Source organism: Oncorhynchus clarkii, chromosome 27 (genome assembly GCF_045791955.1).
Source record: "Oncorhynchus clarkii lewisi isolate Uvic-CL-2024 chromosome 27, UVic_Ocla_1.0, whole genome shotgun sequence".
NCBI classification, from domain to species: domain Eukaryota; kingdom Metazoa; phylum Chordata; class Actinopteri; order Salmoniformes; family Salmonidae; genus Oncorhynchus; species Oncorhynchus clarkii.
In genome coordinates, this window is record NC_092173.1 from 22,679,031 (window position 1) to 22,704,184 (window position 25,154).

General features: G+C 42.8%; 2 protein-coding genes across 2 annotated transcripts; one reads left to right on the forward strand and one right to left on the reverse strand.

The window, feature by feature from the left end:
• Positions 1-6,141: 6,141 nt before the first annotated feature.
• LOC139385734 (diacylglycerol O-acyltransferase 2-like) lies at positions 6,142-8,174 on the reverse strand. Its single transcript, XM_071131007.1, has 7 exons — positions 8,117-8,174; positions 7,787-7,913; positions 7,340-7,443; positions 7,169-7,239; positions 6,835-7,039; positions 6,481-6,655; positions 6,142-6,334 (listed from the first exon to the last, which is right to left on the reverse strand). The coding sequence occupies exons 1-7, from the start codon at positions 8,172-8,174 to the stop codon at positions 6,142-6,144; spliced, it is 933 nt and encodes a 310-aa protein (XP_070987108.1).
• Positions 8,175-10,908: 2,734 nt separating this feature from the next.
• LOC139385906 (microtubule-associated protein 6 homolog) lies at positions 10,909-23,110 on the forward strand. Its single transcript, XM_071131198.1, has 3 exons — positions 10,909-12,010; positions 13,116-13,341; positions 21,224-23,110. The coding sequence occupies exons 1-3, from the start codon at positions 11,262-11,264 to the stop codon at positions 21,428-21,430; spliced, it is 1,182 nt and encodes a 393-aa protein (XP_070987299.1). The 5' UTR covers positions 10,909-11,261; the 3' UTR covers positions 21,431-23,110.
• Positions 23,111-25,154: the final 2,044 nt, after the last annotated feature.

The window sequence follows — 25,154 nt, forward strand, 5'->3', positions numbered from 1 at the left end:
TGCACATCTCACCTGTTGTTTTGCTGCAGACGCTGCAGATTTGGTTGCACGCTTAAACCAGCCTCTCTCAAAGAGAGACCATGGTTTACAACATGGTCAATAATTGTGGCCCTTATCTCATCAGAGACCGCCGCTCTTGGTCTTCCTCTCCTTCGTCCTCCACGCATTCTCCCTCTCCCTGCCACTCTTCTTTCCCCACCAACCTGTCTTCCTTGATCCATGTTTCCAAACTAAATCATTCTGAAGCCGTCCTCTTTTGACTGTTTGGTAACTAGAATAAAACAGGACACTTGGGTAGGCTTTCAGATGAAATTGCAGTCAGCTGGGTTTGGAATGATTAAATATTCTGCTGAGATTTTCTATATGTTTCAATCTGGTTACTGCATAAATGCACAACATTTGCCATCATTCTGTTTTTAATGTGTTTTTAACAGTTTTGGAAACAGTGTGTTAGCATTTGAAAACGTGCTGCAAATATATAGTTTTGCAGGTGGTGGAGTATGAATGAGAAAAGAGTTAATGGATTTCGGAGAATGTGGTCATTGAATGCATTTTGTGTGGAAGCAATGAAAAATGATTCACAGTTTGGTCCATATACACTTATGTGGCTCCAATAGCAAAAAAATAGAGGATACACATTTCAAAACGGTTCTTTTTGAAGTGCTGCATAGAAAGAATAGTAGATGGTAAATATAATTTCCCATACAGTATTTGACCATAACTTGGAAAGCACTTTTTTTTGCATCTAATGGCAGGTTGTGTGCATGTCAGTCTAACAGTTTCATTGTCCTTATACAGTACATACGTAGGACAAATCAGCAGAAATAGGGGTATTGTAAAGCAGTTGGCTACTGTAAAAACATAGCATGGTGTTGTATGCCATTTCTGCCCTATGCAACATTGTACAAGAACACCTTTTCTATGTGACTTGTACAGTATCACATGTCTCCCTACTTGAAATTCATCAGCTTACAGTGTATCAAGGTAATTCTGATAGTGAGTGGAATATATTGTTATATATAACCAAGTTATTTCAGCGGTGCATTGTACACTACACTATAATTCCAAATGGCAGCACATAGTGACTCTTTCCAATTTGGAATGATGCTGTAGTATTTACCGCCACATCCACATAAGGTTTGGTATTACCTTCCAACATAAATTGATATCAAATTGATACATTTATGAGGTAAACATATACCGTACAAAAGTACAGTTTTCAGCGGTTATCAAACTGTATATGTTAACTAGGCACTACATAAATTTGGTTATGTACAGTTGAAGTCGGAAGTTTACATACACTTAGGTTTGAGTCATTAAAACTCGTTTTTCAACCACTCCACAAATTTCTTGTTAACAAACTATAGTTTTGGCAAGTCGGTTAGGACATCTACTTTGTGCTTGACACAAGTAATTTTTCCAACAATTGTTTACAGACAGATTATTTCACTCATAATTCACTGTATCACAATTCCAGTGGGTCAGAAGTTTACATACACTAAGTTGATTGTGCCTTTAAACAGCTTGGAAAATTCCAGAAGATGATGTCATGGCTTTAGAAGCTTCTGATAGGCTAATTGACATCATTTGAGTAAATTAGAGGTGTACCTGTGGATGTATTTCAAGGCCTACCTTCAAACTCATTGCCTTTTTGCTTGACTTGGGAAAATCAAAATAAATCAGCCAAAAATTGTAGACCTCCACAAGTCTGGTTCATCCTTGGGAGCAATTTCCAAACACTTGAAGGTACCAAGTTCATCTGTACAAACAATAGTACGCAAGCATAAACACATTGGGACCACGCAGCCATCAGGAAGGAGACGTGTTCTGTCTCCTAGAGATGAACATACTTTGGTGAGAAAAGTAGAAATCAATCCCAGATCAACAGCAAAGGACCTTGTGAAGAGGCTGGAGGAAACAGATGGAAACATAACCTGAAAGGCCACTCAGCAAGGAAGAAGCCACTGCTCCAAAACCTCCATAAAAAAGCCAGACTTCAGTTTGCAACTGCACATGGACAAAGATTGTACTTTTTGGAGAAATGTCCTCTGGTCTGAGGAAATAGAACTGTTTGGCCATAATGACCATTGTTATGTTTGGAGGAGAAAGGGGGAGGCTTGCAAGCCGAAGAACACCATCCCAACCGTGAAGCACGGGGGTGGCAGCATCATGTTGTGGGGGTGCTTTGCTGCAGATGGGACTGGTGCACTTCACAAAATAGATGACATCATGAGGGAGGAAAATTATGTGGATATATTGAAGCAACATCTCAAGACATCAGTCAGGAAGTTAAAGCTTTGTCGCGAATGGGTCTTAAAAATGGACAATGACCCCAAGCACACTTCCAAAAGTGTGGCAAAATGGCTTAAGGACAACAAAGTCAAGGTATTGGAGTGGCCATCACAAAGCCCTGACCTCAATCCTATAGAAAATGTGTGGGCAGAACTGAAAAAGTGTGTGAGAGCAAGGAGGCCTACATATCTGACTTAGTTACACCAGTTCTGTCAGGAGGAATGGGCCAAAATGCACCCAACTTATTGTGGGAAGCTTGTGGAAGGCGACCCGAAACATTTGACCCAAGTTAAACAATTTAAAGGCAACTAATTCCTAACTGACCACTACTAATTGAGTGTATGTAAACTTCTGACCCACTGGGAATGTGATGAAAGAAATAAAAGCTGAAATAAATAATTATCTTTACTATTATTCTGACATTTCACATTCTTAATTCCTAACTGACCTAAGACAGGGAATGTTTACTAGGATTAAATGTCAGGAATAGTGAAAAACTGAGTTTAAATGTATTTGGCTAAGGTGTATGTAAACTTCCAACTTCAACTGTAGTTATCCATTTTGAGCAGTTTGAATAAGTTACAGTTAATTGTATTGTTAGCAAATGACAAGGCAAAGAAAAGTGAATATTGCATTTTGAAAAGCAGATACATATATTGAATATGTATCCATATTGAAAGAGTGATTTGGTGAAGTGAATAAGTTACTTTCTTTGTTTTAATCAGTCAACTGAAAATGCACTTAGAGTTTTGAAACATCTCAATGATCTGTTTTGAGCTTAGAAAGGGGAAACTGAATGTATTCAACTGAAATGTGTCTTCCGCATTTAACCCAACCCCTCTGAATCAGAGAGGTGTGTCTTCCCCATTTAACCCCACCCCCCTGAATCAGAGAGGTGTGTCTTCCCCATTTAACCCAACCCCTCTGAATCAGAGAGGTGTGTCTTCCCCATTTAACCCCACCCCCCTGAATCAGAGAGGTGTGTCTTCCCCATTTAACCCAACCCCTCTGAATCAGAGAGGTGTGTCTTCCCCATTTAACCCCACCCCCCTGAATCAGAGAGGTGCGGGCGGGGGGCTGCTTTAACACATCCATGGCAGCCGGGGAACAGTGGGTTAACTGCCTTGCTCAGCAGATTAATGACAGATTTTTACCTTGTGAGGTCAGGGATTCGATCCAGCAACCTTTCAGTTACTGGCCCAACACTCTAACCACTAGGCTACCTGCCGGCCCATGTACCACATACTTGTGAAAATTGCACTAAAGGGATAGAAAAAACTTGTTCAACCAATAAAAATACATTTTAGATGAAACTCATAAACCCATGTAGAGTCGCTTGCCCTAGTTCCTGCTATTAAATGCTTGAGTTTGAATGAAAGGAAGCCATTGTTTAATGATCAATAAATATTTTTTAGGACATCCTGGAAAGTTCAAATTGCAGAGCGTTATGTGTTTCTTATTATAATTTATCATATTGATTTAGAAACAAGGTTCAAAACAACACCTGCCTGACAACTACCACTGCTACACAGGCAAAGATATATTTATCTTAAACTTGTTGATTGAACCCCTGTCATAATAGAAGAACAAATTATATTTGAGTGCAAATAAATATCTTGCAACGACCAAATAAAACACCTTAATTTTGGTGAGATGTAAAGACAAGCGATATAAACATATATTTTTTTAAACGTACAGTGTTTGTGCTTCTTTTGAAATAATCATACCAATATACATGACATGTTAATGATGTATTCTACAGCTGTTTGACCAATAAAAATACATTTTGGAATACTCTTTCATTTGTTGGTTCACTTTGAACAACTTAATGATACTACTAAAAACTATTTTGTTTATCCACATTTTTATTGTTTAGCCGTAAAATCCAGAACATTAAAACAACAACAATTACAGGGTGAATGGCTCAAAGGCATCAGTTCTTTACAATGAACAAACAAAGATATCCAATGTTTTAAAAGCATATGTTTGAGAAGCAACTGAAAGTCAATACGGTGACAAACTGTATCTTGTTAAGCTGTGGTAGCAAACACCCTACACCCTCAACAGATGCACATGATGGATGAAGGGCTGGGGACCACTGCACTGACTGACAGGCAGATTCAGGGCTTCAGTGAGGGCTTAGTGGCTTAATGATTCATGCTATGATGAATAACATCAAAGGGAATTCATTCTTTATTACCATTTTTAAGAAGGAATAAGACATGTAGTTTGAAGACAGTTTCATGTTTTTCTTGTTCAATGCCCTTCTAAAATAAAGGAATTTATAGCGTGTTTATAGCGTGTTTATGAAGACCTACATTCTTATCGTTGTTATGTGAACAGATAGTCTCAGATTATGATAATGTGGCAGCTACATCTTGAGTGTCTATTGAACCTCATTTGCTATTATGTTGGAAAAATTCAGGTACATTTGTGAATTTAGAGAAATAGTGTCTCTCTGAACAATATTTTCTTTAAATATACGCACTGATCCACTGAATAGTTATATTAAAACATACAAGCAACTAATAATACATGATAATGTATGCCTGCTTGATATACAATACTTTACAAAAGGTTTGAATAGCTGGCATACATTTGTTCGTTCAATGTAGTGAAGAGTCAAGACACACCTGTGTGGCCATGAAAGTGACTTGTTAAGACAAATACAGCAAAGATTTGACATCACAATGTTTTCTTTGCAAATATCTTTGGAAAATGCCAAAAAACAACCCCGTTCTGATTCATCAAACAAAAATATGATGGATTTAAAATATACATTCTGTTTTATTTACTTCAGCAGAACCATAAATTGAGAGAAATATGCCCCTGGTGGTTATATTGAAGTGAACGTGATGAGAGCAATAATGCATAAAATGTGTTGCAGCAGGCTATGCTTCCAGACAGCAAACAAATAACAACCCAGGACACTTCACCTAGTGACTATCTTAGAAAAGAACCGGCAGCATTAATGTCTTCACTCATGCTGCCAAACATACCCTCGTAAAACTGACTATCCTACCGATCCTTGACTTCGGCGCTGTCATTTACAAAATATCCTCCAACACTCTACTCAGCAAATTGGATGCAGTCTATCACAGTGCCATCCGTTTTGTCACCAAAGCCCCATATACTACCCACCACTGCTCTCGTTGGCTGGCCCTCGCTTCATATTCGTCGCCAAACCCACTGGCTCCTGGTCATCTATAAGTCTTTGCTAGGTAAAGCCCTGCCTTATCTCAGCTCACTGATCACCATAGCAGCACCCATCTCCAGAAGGTATATTTCACTGGTCACCACCAAAACCAATTCCCCCTTTGGCTGCCTTTCCTTCCAGTTCTCTGCTGCCAATGACTGGAACGAATTGCAAAAATCACTGAAGCTGGAGACTCATATCTCCCTACACTAACTTTAAGCATCAGCTGTCAGAGCAGCTCACAGATCATTGCAGCTGTACATAGCACATCTGTAAATATCCCATCCAACTACCTCATCCCCATATTGTTTTTTTGTTTGTTGCTCCTTTGCACCCCAGTATCTCGACTTGCACACTCATCTTATGCACACCTATCACTCCAGTGTTAATTACTAAATTGTAATTACTTCACCACTACGGCCTATTTATTGCCTTACCTCCCTAATCTTACCTAATTAGCGCACACGGTATATTGAATTTTTCTATTGTGTTATTGACTGTACATTTGTTTATTCCATGTGTAACTCTGTGTTGTTGTTTGTGTCACACTGCTTTGCTTTATCTTGGCCAGGTCGCAGTTGTAAATGAGAACTTGTCCCCCCCCCCAAATGGTAATTACATAGCAATAACTTTACAGAACACCCCTTGTATTTCTACCAACTGAGTTGATGGGTTTGGCCCCAGGTGTCAGGGGAGAAGAGGCCCCAGCCCTGAAACACACAGGGGGCAAAGCCCAGGATCCTCTGTAGCCCCCTCTGGATCAGCCTCCACCAAGATCCCTCATTCAGAATCAGCTGCTTAAACACATCATTCTCCCCAAACGAGTACTCAGGCACCAGGTCAGCCCTGGTAGACAATAACACAATAAGACACAACACAACATAGTCAGTCTCACCTCCAGATGATCAGTGTGACAGTCTGTTTAAAGTGTATCTGCTTGAATCAATGTAGCTTCCTGGTGTGGATCGTTTGTGTATAACATGGGGACTTACCCTTGTTGCAGAGCCAGTTTCACAAAGCCCTTGCGGTTCTTTAGGGTGAGACAATGAACTCCTGGAGTACAGTCCAGAGATTCAGCTGCCCCTCCAACAGTAAGAACGACTGCATTCCCTGTCCCATTACATGACAGAATGAACTCCAGTGTGGCGCAATTCACAGGACAAATCCCTGAATAATAACAAATCACTCTTTTTAGGAGCAACATTTACGGAACTACTCAATCATATCTATAAATGAAACCTTTACTGTCCTTGAAGGGAAATTAATATACAATGTATGTTCACGTTATAAACAATCACTCATTGTTTTAGTATGGGTTGAAACTAACCAGAGACCAGTGTCCTCACCTGCAGACATCAGGTACTCTCTGGCTAATGGCATGTGGAAGTTTCCAGCCAGGGTAGCCACAAATGGTGTTATTCCAGGGAACTTGGCTGAAAAACCATTGGCTTCTGTTGCAAAGTTACAAAGTGCTCCAAAACAAAAGATTCCATGTGGGTGGGAGCCTAGGATATAGTTTAGATTGGGCAACAAGTTGTGGGTCTTGATAAGCTGGAGTCAGAAGATTGTTAAATATGAGATTCGACATTGAAATTATACTAAATATTAAATATTGGCCTTAACCACGGTTAATTTCCCTATAGGAATGTGACAAAGCAGTGTGCAGTTACTATCACTCACTCGGATAGGGAAGTAGTCTCGGTAGTAGGTCCAAACTGTCCAGTTCCTCACCCACGAGAACCTGCGGCCAGCTAGGAGTCAACACATCATATCATCAACAAAAAGCTACAGTAAGTCTGAAAAACAACCAGTACTCCAGCTGTATTCTCTATAATGTAGCATTTAGCTTGCCTTGTTTGTGTGTGTTGCAATCATAGACGAGCCAGGTGGTGTATGAGGCCCACCAGTAGTCAGTCCAGAGGAGGTACAGCATCACCACAGAGCATATAGGGCCTGGTCCAACACAGAGAGGGGCAAGAGGATGAAACACAGATTAATTTTGAATTGTCAAACATCCTATTGTTTTTTTAAATCTGAGAAAATAAAAAAATCTATACAAAAAAGCACACAAGTTTGAGAATCATAATTGACTATTTGTGTTGTGTCATAGCCAGTTAGAGGTTGTTCAACCCATTAACACTGTGGTGCAGTGTTTATGCCCTCTAGTACGCAACAGTTTTCCAAGAAGCCCAATAAAAGGCTGGCCATTTATATACTGTTCATAAATTAAAAACAAAAATCCAGTGCTTCAGCCATTTGAGAGTGAAGTATATGGAGCTCAGCAGATAATCTCACCTAATGATGAGGAAGGAGACAATGAACTGCATGACAGAGAAGACCTGGACCTGGTTCTCCAGCCTGGGACACCAGGCCCAGTGCATAGAGAGCAGGGACTGCAGGGACGACAGGAGGACGGAGCCAGTGCCTGGAACACATCACATTAGGATTGCTAAACTTAAATGTCAACACTTTGCTACTTAAAATGCAATCAGATTATATTTACGGGAACTTGAAAGTACACAAAATATGTAACAATACTCAACACAGTTTGTGAAAGAAATAAACCAAACTTAATTAAGAGTGAAGATACTGGAATGGATTTATTGCACCCTGTAAAAATGATCTTACCTCGCAAGACACAGGTGTATGCTGCAAGAATTGTCTTCTTAACTACAAAATTAAACATAGAAAGCCAGAAATGTTAGCTGTCAAAGGGCAATAAAACGAGTTCTCTCTATTACAACCCATGACATCAGTGCTCTCTCACACTTGGTTGAACAAGTTTATACCCCTCAAAGGAGGGGCGACAGTGTGAAGGGTGCTGTGACTGTCACAGAGCACATTGTGTACTCTCTTTGTATTATTGCAGGGGATAACTGAACATTGTCCTTGAATATTATCTGTTTCATTATGTCAAAATGTTGCCTCTCTTTAGTCATATAACATGCCATTTATAAGCTACATAAGCAAGCAGTCTGGTCTCATAGACTAGGCGTCAAATAGCATAAAAAATAAGATATGTTATGTTTGGTATGGTTACACAAGACAGATGGTTACTTAAGGCAATAACGAAAGTAGGGTGGTTGGTCAGGGTGGATGGGTGGTTGTATAATGTGAACGTCTAGCAACTCAAAGGTTGCGAGTTTGAATCTCATCATGGACAACTTTAGCATTTTAGCTAATTAGTGACTTTTGATGTAGTTAGTACTTTTTAGCTACTTTGCAACTACTTAGCATGTTAGCTAACCCTAACCTTAACCCATTTAGCTAACCCATCACCTAACCCTAACCTTAACCCTTTTAGCTAACCTTTCCTCTTTCTCTAACCCTAACCTTAACCCTTTAACCTAACTCATAAATGTAACCCTAACCTTAACCCTAACCCCAAGCCTAGCTAATGTTAGCCACCTAGCTAGAATTCGTAAAAAAATGCACTTTTGCAAATTCGCAACATACTGTACGTTTTGCAAATTTGTAACATATCATACTAAACGGAGTGTCTCGGATTTACATACAGAATAATATGAAATGCTCTGAGACCAGGTTGAAGCAAGGGATGAATTGTGTGTCAATGATGATTGTCAACTAATAAAGGAAATGTTAGCAAAATCGAATAGAAAAGTAAATATAATTTTTATTTGATTGGACACATGTTTGCTTAAACAATCAATCCATGGACCATGAGGTCAAAATTGAAATGAACAGATACACAAGCAGGGAAAATCCAATGGTAGTCATAGGGTGAGAGATTCCATTGCAGCGCTTTGAGACAATGTGTCTCAGAGACTGTCCTTGGTTCATAAGAGCTATTGTAGCTTCACAAAGCACATCTTTGTTTCGCAATGATTCTGTAATCTTAACATTTTTGCTTGATAAAAGACACCTTGACCCCACATTGAAACCAATGAATGAATCATTGTGAAAATAAACATGAAAATGTATCTTGCATACTGAACATATTTATAAGGAGTCTTCTGTGAATCAAGTATAATAGAATAAATACTGCCAAATTTTCCTTACTTAATGTACAGATTTAAACATTCTGACATTGCTCATCCTAATATTTATATTTAGATATTTCTTAATTCTATTCTTTTACTTTTAGATGTGTGTGTATTATTGTTAGATACTACTGCACTGTTGGAGCTAGGAACACAAGCATTTCGCTACACCCGCAATAACATCTGCTAAATATGTGTATGTGACCAATAAAATGTGATTTGATGAGCAATGACAGGTAGGCTATCCATCAATTCCACTTCTAGTCTCATTGATGGAAACAAAATGCCTAAACACATTATAAGCCTCATATTGGCTCATCATATAACTTTCCCACATGATATGAAACCCAAACAATTGTACAATTTACCCTTTCCCAAAGCCTATGTAATATGTCCTTCCATTATAATTGGTGTTACTCTCAGCCATGTGTAGATGTTTTGAATAATGTACTGGTTGTTCCAACTATTTGTAGCTTTTTCTATCCCTCTGTGTTTCTGTTTGTTCCCAACAGTGTTTCAGTGACTGATATTTGTGACCTTCATATACTCAATAAAGTAGGACAACACATTGAATCACACCCCACTACCCTCAAGCACCATAGGTCTACTCATAGTTATTCAGTACTGATGCTACAACTAAAGCCTACTCACAGAGCTTTAAGCTATACATATACAGGTAACTGCCAAAATAAAGGAAACACCAATATAAAGTGTCATAAATAGGGTGTTGGGTCACCATGAGCCAGAACAGCCTCAATTCACCTTGGCATAGATTCAACAAGTGTCTGAAACTATATTGGAGGGATGTGACACCATTCGTCCAAGAGAAATTCCATAATTTGGTGTTTTGTTGATGGTCCTGGAAAACGCTGCCTCAGGAGCCGCTCCAGAATCTCACATTAGTGTTAAATTGGGTTGAGATCTGGTGACTGAGATGACCATGGCATATGGTTTACATAATTGTCATACTCATCAAACCATTCAGTGACCACTCATGCCCTGAATATGGGGACATCCTATGGGATAGTAGCCAAAATAATGGCCATTTTTATACATGACCCTAAGCATGATGGTTTTAATTGCTTAATTAACTCAGGAACCACACCTGACTTCGTGATACTTTGTACCCCTAATTTATACTCAAGTTTTTCCGTTATTTTGGCAGTTAACTGTACATCTCCTGCCATTAATTCTAATTTATAGTATGTGAGTGCTGAGGTATGCTATACTGTACACTAGACCAACGTTTGCCGTGTCTGTACAGCATCATCGGAAAAGGGAGGGTTAACCAGGCAGCATCACCTCCCTCTTTGCGGCCTAACGGTGACGGACCCAGGTGACAGTTCACCGTGCAAACCCCGGGCATCTTCTGAGGTTTCTGGAACGTAGCGGGGTGGGGCCCCTCTGATGCGCAACCAGAAAGCCGATCCAGACAGCGAATGCAATGGGCTCCTCACAGCAAATTCAGTCTATTTCAGTTTAAATTATAGTAGCTTTGTAGAACTAGTAGCCTAAAAAGGACTTTCCTCATTTGTATTATAAGGCTCTTCAATTTCTTACCATCCAGCAAGCATCGTAGGATTTCTGAAAAATAGAGACATAGGTAGACACGTACATTTTTCTGACTGGACAGAATTTGAGTGTGCGCAGGGAGCATCATTTTCCCGTCTCTGGTCCGTGAGTAGGACGTTCATCCAGGCCTCTCTCATCAGTAGCCTAAAACTTTGATTCAGATTTTAAGTGCATAGGTTATTATATATCCATCGTTGATTATGGCCTGGCCGTGCATCACACGGGCTTGCTGCATTAACCGCTTCTGGAGTGAGTTAGACAAAGCGGACATCGCTGTGCCTTTGGTTTTCACGAAATATTCGGATGTGGCCGAGGTGCAGCATCTCCACCCTCAGCCTCCATCTAGACAGACGAGGACCGGCCCCATCACCATAGAAACCCAGCCTTCTCACAGTGAACAGGAGGCGGCGGCGGTAAAGGCACCGCCCGCGACTAGTGCCGCATCAGGAAAACATGGCTGTAGTGCGTCTGTGATGCGCCAGGATTTCAGGGAATGGAAAGATATACGCCCGGAGCCCAGCTGCAAACCCAAGAATGAATATCACCCCTCCGCGACACCTTTCCACAACGTAACACAGTATCAGAAGGATTACAAACCATGGCCTGTCCCGAAAAAGGGAGACCACCCCTGGATCCCCAAACCCAGCCCAACTGCCTCCTTCGATGCCCAAGAACGGGGCGTGGGGACCACAACGAAGCATGCAACTACAGAGCACGAGAGCGGTGTGGAGAAGAGTGAAATTGAAGAAAAGGTGCAAGAGAAAGTATCCAAAGAGAGGAAAAAGAAACCAGTGAAGAAGGAGAAAACTGTAGAAAAGAAAGTGAGTGCCAAAATGGAGGGACAACCACCGGCAGATGTCACTGTGGAGGGGAAAGGAAGGGCAGCAGCAGACGCGCTGAACAGACAGATAAAACAGGTCGTCTCAACTGGCACTGGCAGCTCTTATAGGTGAGGATCTGACTACAGTGGGACTATGTATTTCATTGAATGTTTATTATTGAATTACATTATGCACACATGTTCTGCCTCTGAAATATACATTTTTTCACAGTTTAAATATGTCAACCCTAAATTAAACATGGAATGTAGGCCACAAATAACTTTATTGTGGAGCCCAAAAGTATTTTAATAAAAAGGCCTAACACAATATTTTGTGTTGCCTGGACAATACTCAGTGTACAATGTATTACACAACATCTTAATATATAATTGCAGTAACTACCTAAATACATGTATTGTTAATCAATTTATTTAAATGTTGTGCACATGTTGGTAAGCTAAGAACATATTGTGCACAACATCTAAATACATTTTATTAATAATTGATGCATGCATTTTTGGTAGTTACTGTACTAGCAGTAGCAAAGCCAATATGCATGTAGCCTTCAGTCTATTGACAATAAAACACACATCATTCCTACTGGGCTATATAATCTACTCAAGAAAGCCCACTCTACCTTTCCATCATGAACTGTACATGTCCGTTTTTTTCTAGGTTCATCTTACATTTTTTTTTGGGTGAGATATTTGATCTAACATACAGTATGTTCTCTAATTTCAGTGTCCAGTGATCTAATATTGTCATAGATAGCTGCTGCAGCATTGATTTCTCCCCGTTTCATTCTCCTCTATGGTTTTACCAGATCAATACAGTAGCACATCATGTCAAGGCCAAGGCAGGAAAGGAGCTCTGTATATCCCTAAGGCCTCCCTGGAGGGGCTCTCCCTCATTTGTTTCCCTCATTTTTGACTGCATGGTCAATTTGTTTTTGTGTAAAATGTGTAGAGTGTTTTGCAGTTGTCGTCTGTGGGTGAAAGGAACCAAGGAGCCATGTGTTGTAGTTACTGTAATGGGGAGTAAAGTGACTAACGAGTAATGCTACTGTGTAGACTTCGGCTGTAAATCTGATGAGTCATTTCAGTCCATTTCCTTCCACAGATTTTGGGCAACAACATTGTTTGTCTGGGATTCATAATAAAACTAAGTGATTTTTTTGATGATGAACTGGGGAACCAATGAGTTTGCTGAGTTTGCTGATTCATTGTTTTTCAGAAATGAGTTCAAGGCGTACAAAGATGTGAAGCCAGTGAAGTCAACCAAGCCCCAGTCTCAGTACAAACCTCCTGCGGAAGACAAGGACAAGTCCAGCCTGGAGACCAGCTACAGTGCCACCTACAAGGGGGAGCAGGCTAAGGTGCAGCCCACTGACAACAAGCTGCTGGAGCGCAGGAGGATACGCAGCCTGTACAATGAGCCGGGTGGCAAGGAGACCACCAAGGTGAGCCCACATCAACATGCATGTGACAATAAACACTGACTATTTTATGTTAAAATGTCTATCTAATTGCACAAAATACATGTTCAATTTCGAGTTTTCAAACCCGTTGCTCTGACGGGCCAATTCATGTTTATGTCTCAGTGAAAATTAGGATAAATCCAAATAATGCTAATTAAACTTCAAACTGCATTAGTTACATTGGACATGGTTGATTTCATGTATATGTTCTCCTTCAAGCAACATACTATTTTGATATATGTGCAGTAATAACAATTTTGATCATGAAATTTGATTAGGAAATTCTACATATTACAAACATCCCTGTAGCATGTTTCATGGTCCTGTTAGGCGTGTATATGGGAGGCGAAGTCAAGTGCAGGAGAGCGGAGTATATTTAACAGGCCCACTTTAATACCGATCAACAACGACAGCACATAAAACATACTAGTGCCACAAACACGGTTTATAACAAAAGTGCAGCGCCTGACAAAATAATCACGGAACAATAAACAATTACACACAAAGACATGATGGGGAACAGAGGACTAATACATGTAGATTGATTGGGGAATGAAAACCAGGTGTGTATGGAACAAGACAAAACAAATAGACATATGAGAAATGGAGCGGCGATGGCTAGAAAGCCGGTGACGCCGAACGCCGAATGCCACCCGAACAAGGAGAGGAGCCAACTGACAGTACCCCCCCTTGACACGCGGCTCCAGCGGTGCACCGACACCGGCCTCGGGGACGACACGGAGGGCGAGGCGCAGGGCGATCCGGCCGGCGACGGGGAAACTCCCGCAGTAGTTCGGGGTCCAAAACATCCACAGCCGGAACCCAGCACCTCTCCTCCAGACCGTACCCCTCCCACTCCACGAGGTACTGAAGGCTACCTGCCTGACGCCTCGAATCCAGGATGGAACAAACGGAGTACGCCGGGGCCCCTGAATGTCCAAAGGGGGCGGAGGGACCTCCCGCACCTCAGATTCCTGGAGCGGAACAGCCACCACCGGCCTGAGGAGAGATACGATAATCAGAGGGAAGCTGTAATCTGTAACACACCTCGTTCACCCTCCTCAGGACTTTGAAGGGCCCCACAAACCGCGGACCCAGCTTTCGGCAGGGCAGGCAGAGGGGCAGGTTTCGGGTCGAGAGCCAGACCTGGTCCCCCGGTGCGAACAGCGGGGTCTCACTGCGGTGACGGTCCGCGCTGGTTTTCTGGCGAAGCGCCGTTCTCTGGAGGTGTAGCCACCGTGCTTCTACACCTGCATTGCTTGCTGTTTGGGGTTTTAGGCTGGGTTTCTGTACAGCACTTGAGATATCAGCTGATGTACGAAGGGCTCTATAAATTAAATTGATTTGATTTGTGTACACGAGCGGCCTCCCATGTGTCCTCCACGCGCCTGAATCAGTCGTCCACCGCAGGAGCCTCGGTCTGACCCTGATGCCACGGCGCCAGAACCGGCTGGTACCCCAATACGAACTGAAAGGGGGAGAGGTTAGTGGAGGAGTGGCAAAGCAAGTTCTGTGCCATCTCGGCCCAGGGCACGAACGCCGCCCATTCCCCCGGCCGGTCCTGGCAATAGCACCACAGAAACCTGCCCACATCCTGGTTGACTCTCTCTCTACCTGCCTGTTACTCTCGGGGTGAAAACCCGAGGTAAGGCTGATCGAGACCCCCAGACATTCCATGAACGCCTTCCAGACTCTCGACGTGAACTGGGGACCCCGATCATACACTATATCCTCAGGCATCCCGTAGTGTTGGAAGACGTGAGTAAACAGGGCTTCCTCAGTCTGTAGGTCCGTAGGAAGACCGGGCAGAGGGAGGAGACGACAGGACTTAGACGATCCACAATGACCAGGATCATAGTGTTTCCCTGTGAAAGAGGTAAATCAGTTAAAAAATCCACAGACAGGTGTGACCAAGGTTGTTGTGGCATGGGTAAGGGGTGTAGCTTACCTCTGGGCCGGTGTCTCGGAGCCTTACACTGGGCACACACCGAGCAGGAGGAAACATAGATCCTCACGTCCTTAGCCAAGGTGGGCCACCAGTACTTCCCAGTCAGATAGCGCACCGTCCGACCGATCCCAGGATGACCAGAGGAGGGTGACGTGTTGGCCCAATAGATCAACTCCTCTGTGTCATATAGCTGGTACAGTGCGTCTGCCTTCGTATTCTGGGAACCTGGTCTGTAGGACAGGGTGAACACAAAACGGGTAAAGAGCATGGCCCACCTTGCCTGACGAGGATTCAGTCTCCTCGCTGCCCGGATGTACTCCAGGTTGCGGTGGTCAGTCCAGATGAGGAAAGGGTGTTTAGCCCCCTCAAGCCAATGTCTCCACGCCTTCAACGCTTTAACCACAGCCAACAGCTCCCGGGCCCCACATCATAGTTTCGCTCTGCTGGGCTGAGCTTCTTCAAGAAGAAAGAACAGGGGCAGAGTTTTGGTGGCATACCCAAGCGCTGTGAGAGCACAGCTTCTATCCCAGCCTCGGACGTGTCCACCTCCACTATGAACGCCAGAGAGGGATCCGGATGGGCCAGCAAGGGAGCCGAAGTAAACAGAGCTCTTAGCTGCCCAAAAGCCCTGTCCGCCTCAGCCGACCACTGCAACCGTACGGGACCCCCATTCAGCAGTAAGGTAATGGGAGCAGCCACCTGGCCAAAACCCCAGATAAATCTCTGGTAGTAATTGGCAAACCCAAAAAATCTCTGCACCTCCTTTACCGTGGTGGGCATCGGCCAATTACGCACGGCTGCAATGCGGTCACTCTCCATCTCCACCCCTGATGTGGAAATGTGATACCCTAGAAAGGAGACGGCCTGCTGAAAGAACATGCATTTCTCAGGCTTGATGTACAGGTCATGCTTTAACAGTCATCCAAGTACCCTGCATACCAAGGACACATGCTCGGCACGTTCAGCGGAGTATATCAGAACGTCATCGATATACACCACTACAGCCTGCCCTTGCAGGTCCCTGAAAATCTTGTCTACAAAGGATTGGAAAACTGATGGAGCATTCTTCAACCCGTACGGCATGACTAAGTTCTCATAATGCCCTGAGGTGGTACTAAACGCTGTCTTCCACTCGTCTCCCTCCCAGATACGCACCAGGTTATACTCACTCAGGAGAACCAGTTTCGTAAAGAAGCTCGTCCCATACATTGACTCAATTGCCCTGGTGATAAAAGGTAACGGGTAACTATACCTCACCGTGATTTGATTGAGACCTCTATAGTCAATGCACAGGCGTAGACCTCCATTCTTCTTCTTCACAAAAAGAAACTCGAGGAGGCGGGTGAAGTGGAGGACCGAATGTACCCGAGGCAGGGATTCAGAGACATATGTCTCCATAGCCACTGTCTCCACTTGCGACAGGGGATACATGTGACTCCTGGGAAGCGCAGCGTCTGCCAGGAGATTTATTGCACAACCGCCCTCGTCGATGAGGTGGTAATTGAGTCGCCTTCTTTCTACAGAAGGCGATAGCGAAATCGTCATATTCTGGGGGGATGCGCACGGTGGAGACCTGGTCTGGACTTTCAACCGTGGTAGCACCAACGGAAACCCCTACACACCTCCTCGAGCACTCTTGCGACCACCCTGTGAGAGCCCTCTGTTGCCAGGAAATAGTGGGGTTATGATGAGCTAACCAGGGAAGGCCTAGCACCACGGGAAATGCAGGACAGTCAACGAGGAAGATACTGATTTTCTCCTTGTGACCCCCCTGCGTCTCCATGGCCAGGGAGATGGTGGCTTCCCTGATTAACCCGGACCCTAATGGTCGACTATCCAGAGAGTGAACCGGGAAAGGTCTAACTACAGAAATAATGGGGATCCCTAAACTAAGGGCTAACGCTCTGTTGATAAAATTCCCAGCTGCGCCTGAATCGACGACCGCCTTATGCTGGGAATGCGGGGGAAAATCAGGAAAACAAACAGGTATAAACAGGTGGTCAACAGAGGACTCTGGATGAGTGTGGTGCAGACTAACCTGGGGTGACGCCAGAGCGCCCTGCCTTTTACCTTGACTCCCAGAAGAACCGACACGGCACCGACCAGCAGTGTGCCCTCTGCGGCCACAGATGGTGCACGTGATGGCTCCTCCTCCAGTCTCCCTATGCGCAGCCCCTCCCAACTCCATGGGCACCGGAGCGGAGGTGCTGGAAGATGGCACCAACAGAGCCTCCTCTGGACATCCGCGGGTGGCCAGCAGGTTATCCAACCGGATGGACAAATCCACCAGTTGGTCGAAGGAGATGGTGGCATCCCTGCAGGCCAGCTCACGTCGGACGTCCTCGCGCAGGCTGCATCAATATTGGTCGATGAGGGCCCTGTCGCTCCAGCCTGCTCCGGCGTCCAAGGTCCAGAATTCCAGGGCGAATTCCTGCACGCTCCTCGTCCCCTGCCTCAAATGGAAGAGCCGTTCTCCCACCGCTCTCCCTTCGGGCAGATGGTCGAAGACGGCCCGGAAGCGACGGGTGAACTCCTCGAAGTAGTCATCTTCTCCCCACACAGTGTTTGCCCACTCCAGAGCTCTCCCCTAGAGGCATGAGGCGAGGGCACTCTCTCCCTTTCCGAGGGAGCTGGGTGCACAGTGGCCAGGTAAAGGTCCAGTTGTAATAGGAACTGCCACTGTGTGGCCGTCCCATCTTACTCCCTGGGAAGGGAGAGACGTATCCCACTGGGAATGGCTCCGGATGGGACGGGTAGAGGCAACCCCGGTTGTGCTGGTCGAGGCACTGGAGAGACTTCATGTCTCTCCCAGCGGTCCATAGTCTGGACAAAGCAATCCATCATGGCACCAAGATGATGTAACATAGCCGAATGTTCCTGGACGCGCTCCTCGACTCCTCTAACCGGGGTACCTGCTCCTGCTGACTCCATAGTTGGGTGTGTAATTCTGTTAGGCGTGCATATGGGAGGCGAAGTCAAGTGCAGGAGAGCGAGTATATTAAACAGGCGCACTTTAATACCGATCAACAACGACAACACATAAAACATACTAGTGCCACAAACACGGTTTATAACAAAAGTGCAGCGCCTGACAAAATAATCACGTAACAATAAACAATTACACACAAAGACCTGATGTGGAACAGAGGGCTAAATACATGTAGATTGATTGGGGAATGAAAACCAGGTGTGTATGGAACAAGACAAAACAAATAGACATATGAGAAATGGAGCGGCGATGGCTAGAAAGTCGGTGACGTCGATCGCCGACCGCCGCCCGAACAAGGAGAGGAGCCGACTTCGGTGGAAGTCGTGACAGGTCCTAATAACTTTGGAATGTTGTACAGCGTAAAGTCCCAGAATAACTTTCTAAACTACAAAATTAAGATAAGCATTAGCACATCACAAAACTTATGTAATCAATCAGAGTTAATTAAATCTCCACATGCATGTTTTTGAGCGGTAGGAACGTCTCGTGTCTGCATGCTGTGTTTATATGGCCCTTCCATCTCTCACTCTTGTAGGACTGTTCTGAGACTGAGAGCAGCTCTATTCTAGATCTGCTGTAGTCAGGTGTGTTGTCAATTTATTCTGGAAGGCATGGAGGTTGACCTCAAATTAACTCACACCTAGATTAAGGCACTTTAACCAACAGGACTAGGGTCACATTAGCCACCAAACTGCCAGATATTTCAAACCTTCAGCAAAGCTGTCAGCCACATCCTAAGAGTTTGTACTGCCTCTCTCAAGACCACCAAGAGAGCTTGGATTCATTAAATGAATGTGTTGTTTTCCATGACATTTCACCTCTCAATCCTTTGGTTTGATTGGTGTTAGGAGAGGCACCTTCTACAAAGGGAAAATAGCACAATTTTCTTTACAAAAAAAATCATAATTCGTTGAATATGACCAAAAATATAGTCTTGTCCCAGGGAAAGGGAATAAGATTGTGCATATTATGTTAGCTGGTCATATACAGTGCCTTGCGAAAGTATTCGGCCCCCTTGAACTTTGCGACCTTTTGCCACATTTCAGGCTTCAAACATAAAGATCTAAAACTGTATTTTTTGTGAAGAATCAACAACAAGTGGGACACAATCATGAAATGGAACGACATTTATTGGATATTTCAAACTTTTTTAACAAATCAAAAACTGAAAAATTGGGCGTGCAAAATTATTCAGCCCCCTTAAGTTAATACTTTGTAGCGCCACCTTTTGCTGCGATTACAGCTGTAAGTCGCTTGGGGTATGTCTCTATCAGTTTTGCACATCGAGAGACTGACATTTTTTCCCATTCCTCCTTGCAAAACAGCTCGAGCTCAGTGAGGTTGGATGGAGAGCATTTGTGAACAGCAGTTTTCAGTTCTTTCCACAGATTCTCGATTGGATTCAGGTCTGGACTTTGACTTGGCCATTCTAACACCTGGATATGTTTATTTTTGAACCATTCCATTGTAGATTTTGCTTTATGTTTTGGATCATTGTCTTGTTGGAAGACAAATCTCCGTCCCAGTCTCAGGTCTTTTGCAGACTCCATCAGGTTTTCTTCCAGAATGGTCCTGTATTTGGCTCCATCCATCTTCCCATCAATTTTAACCATATTCCCTGTCCCTGCTGAAGAAAAGCAGGCCCAAACCATGATGCTGCCACCACCATGTTTGACAGTGGGGATGGTGTGTTCAGGGTGATGAGCTGTGTTGCTTTTACTCCAAACATAACGTTTTGCATTGTTGCCAAAAAGTTAAATTTTGGTTTCATCTGACCAGAGCACCTTCTTCCACATGTTTGGTGTGTCTCCCAGGTGGCTTGTGGCAAACTTTAAATTACACTTTTTATGGATATCTTTAAGAAATGGCTTTCTTCTTGCCACTCTTCCATAAAGGCCAGATTTGTGCAATATACAACTGATTGTTGTCCTATGGACAGAGTCTCCCACCTCAGCTGTAGATCTCTGCAGTTCATCCAGAGTGATCATGGGCCTCTTGGCTGCATCTCTGATCAGTCTTCTCCTTGTATGAGCTGAAAGTTTAGAGGGACGACCAGGTCTTGGTAGATTTGCAGTGGTCTGATACTCCTTCCATTTCAATATTATCGCTTGCACAGTGCTCCTTGGGATGTTTAAAGCTTGGGAAATATTTTTGTATCCAAATCCGGCTTTAAACTTCTTCACAACAGTATCTCGGACCTGCCTGGTGTGTTCCTTGTTCTTCATGATGCTCTCTGCGCTTTTAACGGACCTCTGAGACTATCACAGTGCAGGTGCATTTATACGGAGACTTGATTACACACAGGTGGATTTTATTTATCATCATTAGTCATTTAGGTCAACATTGGATCATTCAGAGATCCTCACTGAACTTCTGGAGAGAGTTTGCTGCACTGAAAGTAAAGGGGCTGAAAAATTTGCACGCCCAATTTTTCAGTTTTTGATTTGTTAAAAAAGTTTGAAATATCCAATAAATGTCGTTCCACTTCATGATTGTGTCCCACTTGTTGTTGATTCTTCACAAAAAGCCTGAAATGTGGCAAAAGGTCGCAAAGTTCAAGGGGGCCGAATACTTTCGCAAGGCACTGTACTAACCCCAACTTCATACTGTAAATTTGCATTTTAGACACAACCGTTTTTTTCTAAACAAAGATTTTGTTCTAACCACGCAATGCAAATATTATCAACAAGATGGTGACATTTGCTCTTTTATTTTTATTTGATGTTAGTAACAGTATGTAACTGTATGTATTGCATGCTCAGAATACATATTTACTGTAACATCTCCAGGAAATTCTTTGCCAGTGTTCACCTTAGAGAGTCCAAAGATGATACTGTAACCTGTACTGATGACATTTTGGCTGCGTAGTTTACCTACAGTTTTAGGAAGATGTCAAGTATAAAATGCCCTCCTCTCTGCCTCTGTAGGTGGACAAGACAAAAACCAAACCAAAAAAGACAACGACAACGAGCAAAATGGTGAAAAAGGTGAAAGAGAAGACCATCGCTGGTGCACTGTCAACCAAGAAGAAAACCTCCACGAGCACCAAGCCAGACGAGTCCACGCCAGAGGGAGGCGTTATCTCAAAAAAGAGCAAAGAGATAAGCAACAGACTGGCTGAGGCAAAAAAGTAAAAACAAAACATCTCTGCACTACTTTACTTAGGGAATTAAAGGCTGCCTAATGAATTAGAGGACTCTCATCCACTTGGTCTATCTCTTTCTCTCTGTATTTTCCTTCATGTTCCTCATCTCTATGTATACGCACTAGATGTGGAGCTTTTAAGTTGACATTTTGATGTTTTCACCATGCTGTCATTTAACTATAGTGCTTTGTGCGTGTCTGTGTGATCGCGGGTGTGTGTGTGTGAGTGTGCACTTACTCTCTCTGTTATAAGTTCAGCACATATTTTGCACATTATTTTGTTGCATTTGTCAATCTTTTGAGGAAAGAAAACCATTGTAAAACAGAGAGTCATTGATACACAGTACACGTAGAGAACCGTTATTGGCTCTTAAATGGCTATTGAAGGCAGTGAGGTTTTGATTATTTTTCTGACTATATCCTCATAGTGATAGTCTCTGTTCTTCTTTTCCATCTCTTAGACTGCATTGACTATCTGGTCTCTGCAGATATAAAATCTTAATTACTGTAGCGTTTCCTGGTTACAGTGACTCCACTCTTTGAACCTAGATTTCATTTAATTATTCAGGAAGATATCTGGTTTCATCAATTTGGTTGCTAAGGAACCAGCTGAACTGTAATGTCATTTCTACAGCTTGCATGCAAGGCCCTCTTTCTGGTTGTATAGTCGCATTCAAGTATCCTATTCCCATGGTCACAATCTAGTTTGTCATTTAAATCATTCATAAGAAATCAAAGGGGGCAAACCATTTCCAGAATAACTGCATGTGTAGTGATAGTCTGATCTCATACCATAAGTGTCTACACAAACAAACAACAAAACTGTCACTGACTTACAGTACAAAAGATGGCACGTAGTATTCTAGTGCCTATTGAAGCTGTTATGTCAACCCACCAGCTTTGTAGTTCTGCCTTCACACACATGGTTCTACTGCCTTCTTCAATGTGAGAACCACTTTGTCAACTTTCCAGTTATTTGATACAGTATGAAAACTGATGTATTTCTGATAATACACCCCTCTTTAATTATATGTTGTTATTTTATCCATTACAAAGCTGTGATGCTATTTGTGTGCAAAACCATGTATAATGTTAAAAATGAGCATATGTATGATATAGGAAATAGGATTTTGTATTTACTCAATCACCTCCACTTTCTTCAATGGGCTCAGTATTTACGTGTAAAAAGATAAGGAGTGGGCCAGGATTAGAAGATCAAAATCGCTTTTTGGAACATGCAGCTGCCTGTCTGGAACCATTGATATCAGATCAATTCACAGTGAATGTGAGTGCTACTCTCACCCTGTCTCTCTTATGTACCTGCAGTCCGCCAGTGTGTTACAGTATGTGGCAGTCCTCCTCCCATATGCTGTTGTGCATCTGCTACTGTCTATTGTATCCCAGACCACCCTGCTCTCTGCTGCCTGTCAGGGTTCAGTGTGTTAGACCTCCGCAGCCCACCTGCTCCTAGCGCCTGCCCCCCAGTACTAACGTGTTGAGCACACCACACCTCGGTGCTATGACACTCTGAACTATATGCTGTCAGTTTGATGCAAATGTACTCAAACCGTGTGAAATGATGACAATATGTCATATACTGCAGATGTGTTGTGATTGTGTGCTTGTATTCTCAGCTTGCTCTGAATGAACTGATTAAAAATGTTGAAGCAGAATCTGAATGTTGTGATTTATTACCATGATACAGTATTAGTTAATGCACCTATCTTGAAGCCTTGAACTGGCCCATAGACACTCTCTCAGACTCCTTCAGAAGATGTACAGTGCCCTCCACTTATATTGGTACCCTTGGTAAATATGAGCAAAACGGGCTGTAAAAAAAAATCTTTGCTGTTTATCCTCTTGGTCTTTCATTCAAAAATATTCACAAAAAAATCAAACCTTTAATTGAAGTAAATTGATTGAAAAAACGTATTGTGAAGTAAATTATATAAATATTTTTCTCCAAAATGTGTGCCACAATTATTGGCACCCCTAGAAATTCTGATGAGTAAAATCTAACTGAAGTATATTCCCATTCATATTTTATGTTTTTAAATTCACCTGAGTGATTAGGATTACTAAAATGGTAAGCCATGACTTCCTGTTTCACTGGGGTATAAATATGAGGTGACATACAGGTCAAGTTCCCATAATCATCCATCACTATGGGAAATACTTGAGAATACGGTAATGATGTGCGACAGAAGGTTGTTGAGCTGCACAAATCAGGAAATGGCTATGAGAAAACAGCTCAATGGTTGAAAATGCCCATTTCCACTATCAGGGCAATAATTAAGTTTAAAGAAACTGGAGATGTTAACAACGGGCCTGGAAGACGACGTGTGTCTATATTGACCCCACCCACAGTGAGGAGGATGGTTAGAGTGGCCAAAAAATCTCCAAGGATCACAGCTGGAGAATTGCGAACACTAGTTGGGTCTTGGGGTCAGAAAGTCTCCAAAACTACGATCAGACACCACCTACATAACCACAAGTTGTTTGGTGATGATTGCCATAAAAAGCCTTTGCTGTCATCGAACAACAAACTCAAGCGCCTACAGTTTGCCAAACGTTACTGGAACTTTCAATGGGACCGGGCTCTATGGTCAGATGAGACCAAAGTATAGCTTTTTGGAAACAAACACCAAAGGTGGGTTTGACGTAGACAGAAAGATATCCATGCCGAAAAGTACCTCATCCCCACTGTGAAGTATGGTAGTGGATCTTTGATATTGTGGGCCTGTTTTTCTTTCAAAGGCCCTGGACAACTTGTAAATAGATACATAGTATCATGGACTCCATCAAGTACAATCAGATATTACATCAAAACCTGACTGCCTCTGCTAGGAAGCTGAAACTGGGCATTGGTTGGATCCTCCAGCAGGACAATGAACCAAAGCGCACCTCAAAACCAACACAAAAATGGTTCACTGACCACAGAATCAAGGTTTTGCCATGGCATTCCCAGTCCCCTGGCCTAAACCCCATTTAAAACCCATGGGATGAGCTGAAGAGGAGAGTTCACAAGCGTGGACCTTGGAATCTGAAGGATCTGGAGAGATTCTGTATGGAGGAATGGTCTCAGATTCCTTGCCATGTGTTCTCCTATAATGCGTAAGGAGGTTGGAAAAGACTCAGAGCTGTTATCTTGGTAAAGGGAGGTTGCACAAAGTACTGAATGAAGGGGTGCCAATAATTGTGGCACACATACAAAACATATTTGTTTTATGTTAAGAATACATTTTTTCTTTCAATTATTTTGCTGTAATTAAAAGTTAGATTTCTGTGAATATTTTGAATGAAAGACCAAGAGCATAAATAATACTTATTTTTTTTAATAGCCTGTTTTGCTCATATTTACCAAGGGTGCCAATATTAGTGGAAGGAACTGTATTTGTGATTTTCATTACGCTACAAAGACTGAGTGAGAGCTTGCCAAACCCATTGGAAAATGAGGGCACCAAACTGCCTTTTTTTATTTTAGTGGACTTTAAAGATTCAGAGGGATTATGTTAGGTCCAGTGAAGATGGTTTGATTCCTTTGTTATTCCTCATTGGGTGGTAAAATAAAGAGTTTCCTTATGGCAGTGAAATTTACGACCTGGCAAATTACAATTATTTAAGCATATAGGCCTAAAGTACAATATAATTTACATGTCATCTTGAAAAAAAAATTGCATTACAATTTGTAAAACAAGGAACACAGAAACTCAT